This window comes from Dinoponera quadriceps, unplaced genomic scaffold, assembly GCF_001313825.1.
Source record: "Dinoponera quadriceps isolate SergipeBrazil2010 unplaced genomic scaffold, ASM131382v1 scaffold367, whole genome shotgun sequence".
NCBI lineage: Eukaryota > Metazoa > Arthropoda > Insecta > Hymenoptera > Formicidae > Dinoponera > Dinoponera quadriceps.
Genome location: NW_014554712.1, coordinates 752,705 through 754,375, shown reverse-complemented (window position 1 = coordinate 754,375; position 1,671 = coordinate 752,705). Strand labels below are relative to the sequence as shown.

The 1,671-nt window shown below is 53.6% G+C and overlaps 1 protein-coding gene across 1 annotated transcript in view; it reads right to left on the bottom strand.

Moving 5' to 3' along the window:
* LOC106741015 (tyrosine-protein kinase-like otk) overlaps positions 1-317 on the bottom strand; it is a 5,135-nt gene extending 4,818 nt beyond the window's left edge. Inside the window, exon 1 of the mRNA XM_014612573.1 lies at positions 213-317. Within this exon, the coding sequence (XP_014468059.1) occupies positions 213-232 (20 nt within the window). The 5' untranslated portion in view covers positions 233-317. The remainder of the gene's footprint in view (positions 1-212) is intronic.
* Between the last annotated feature and the right edge of the window lie 1,354 nt (positions 318-1,671).

Below are 1,671 nucleotides of genomic sequence, written 5' to 3'. Positions count from 1 at the left end.
CCCCCCCCGCACCTTCTTCTGTCACGGCTCGCCGTCCGCGCGGCGCGTCGCGTCGTTGTTCGCATCCCGGTGGCTTCCCCGGCATTACCGACCTGCTGCTACTCCACCCTTTCCTCCCTCCTTCCCTCCCACCCTCTTGTTTGCCCCGTCGGATCCCGCGTTATCGCGTCACGACGCGCAGGTAGGTAAATAGAAAAAGTTCTATAACCAACTTGGACCACTCGTATGTCATGTCGCCGGAGCCGTCGACGTGACACCGCAGCTCGATCTCGCTGCCCACGCGGATCGCAGACGGCAGTTTCGGCTGTTGCAGCTGCACGTTCGCCTCGCTGACCCCTGAAACGGAAAATCGAAACGATCAAGCCGGGTAAAGCGATGACCAACTGATTAATCGGAGACTACGGCATTACATGTGCTATGCGAATTTAATTGCTGCGGCACAAGAGTTTGCTGCTGCAGCAAATTAAAGTTGCCTACAAATGCTCAAGCTTTAAGTGTCCATATGTTACAATTAATTTAGCCGCTGAAACTAATCGTTTTCTTCCGTGCGCGCAAGAACGCGAGAAGTAAGACGTGAGCGGTAAGCAGATTGACCAGTCGCAGTCGGTTATTCTTCGACCGTGCACGGAAGGAAAGAATCAGCTTCCACAGCTAAGAACTAGCTGTCCGTGTGATACTGAACTTTAATTATAACTTAAATACAGTTAGCAGACCCAGTTTTTAGCTGTGGGAGCCAGTTCTCCTTCCCGTGTGCGAGTATAGTCGTAACGATTAGCTTCCATAGCTAAAATCTCTCTGTTCGGTAACGAAATTTCAGTTATAACACATGGACAACTAGTTTTTAGCTGTGGAAGCTGATTCTTTTCCCCGTGGAAGGGTACGCTTCGTGTATGCGCGCCATGAGCTTGACTCGGTGCGTTCGGTGACAAATGAAGCACGCGATATTATAAGTGTGATACGCGATTACGCATAGTACGGCACACTCAGCCTCCCCGAGGAAGATTCCTTCGCGCTACATAGATTGGCCGGGAGAAGAAGGAGAATCGAGACGGAACGGGACGCGATCGCGGGAGCGGAGCGGAACTCGCGCGCGCGCGCGAAATAAACGACCTTTGCCTCCAATTTCTTCGCGACGCTCCAAGCTGTTGTCCTCTTTCCCTCTTTCTCTATTCCTCTCTCTTTCTCTCTCTCTCTCTCTCTCTCTTTCGCCGTCGTTGAGGACGCCCGGAGGAAGGGCGCGTCGAATAACTGCGCGGGTATCGCGAAAGAGAGAGAGAGAGAGAGAGAAACCAGCTCGGAATTCTAGAATGGGAAAGGAGCATTCGCGCAGGACAATGGGAGGGAAAGCAATTCCCCGTAGAGATAGAAGAAGTCAGAGAGAGAGAGAGAGAGAGAGAAAGCGGAAGAATGAGACGGAAGCAGGACGGAAGAAGGCGGGAGAAAGAGGGAGAGGAGGGAGGACGAGGGGGGTTGCTCTTGGTTCCTGAGAATGTCAGGTCGATTCCTTCCGTTCGCCGCTCCCCGCGTTTTTGTACCCGTCGGATCAGAACCATCGTCGTCGTCGTCGTCGCCGCCATCGTCATCGTCGTCTGAGGACGAAAGCGCGCGTGCGAGCGCGCTGCTCCGCCGCTCGCCGGCGAATTTAATCGGGTCCAATAAAACGCCGACTAA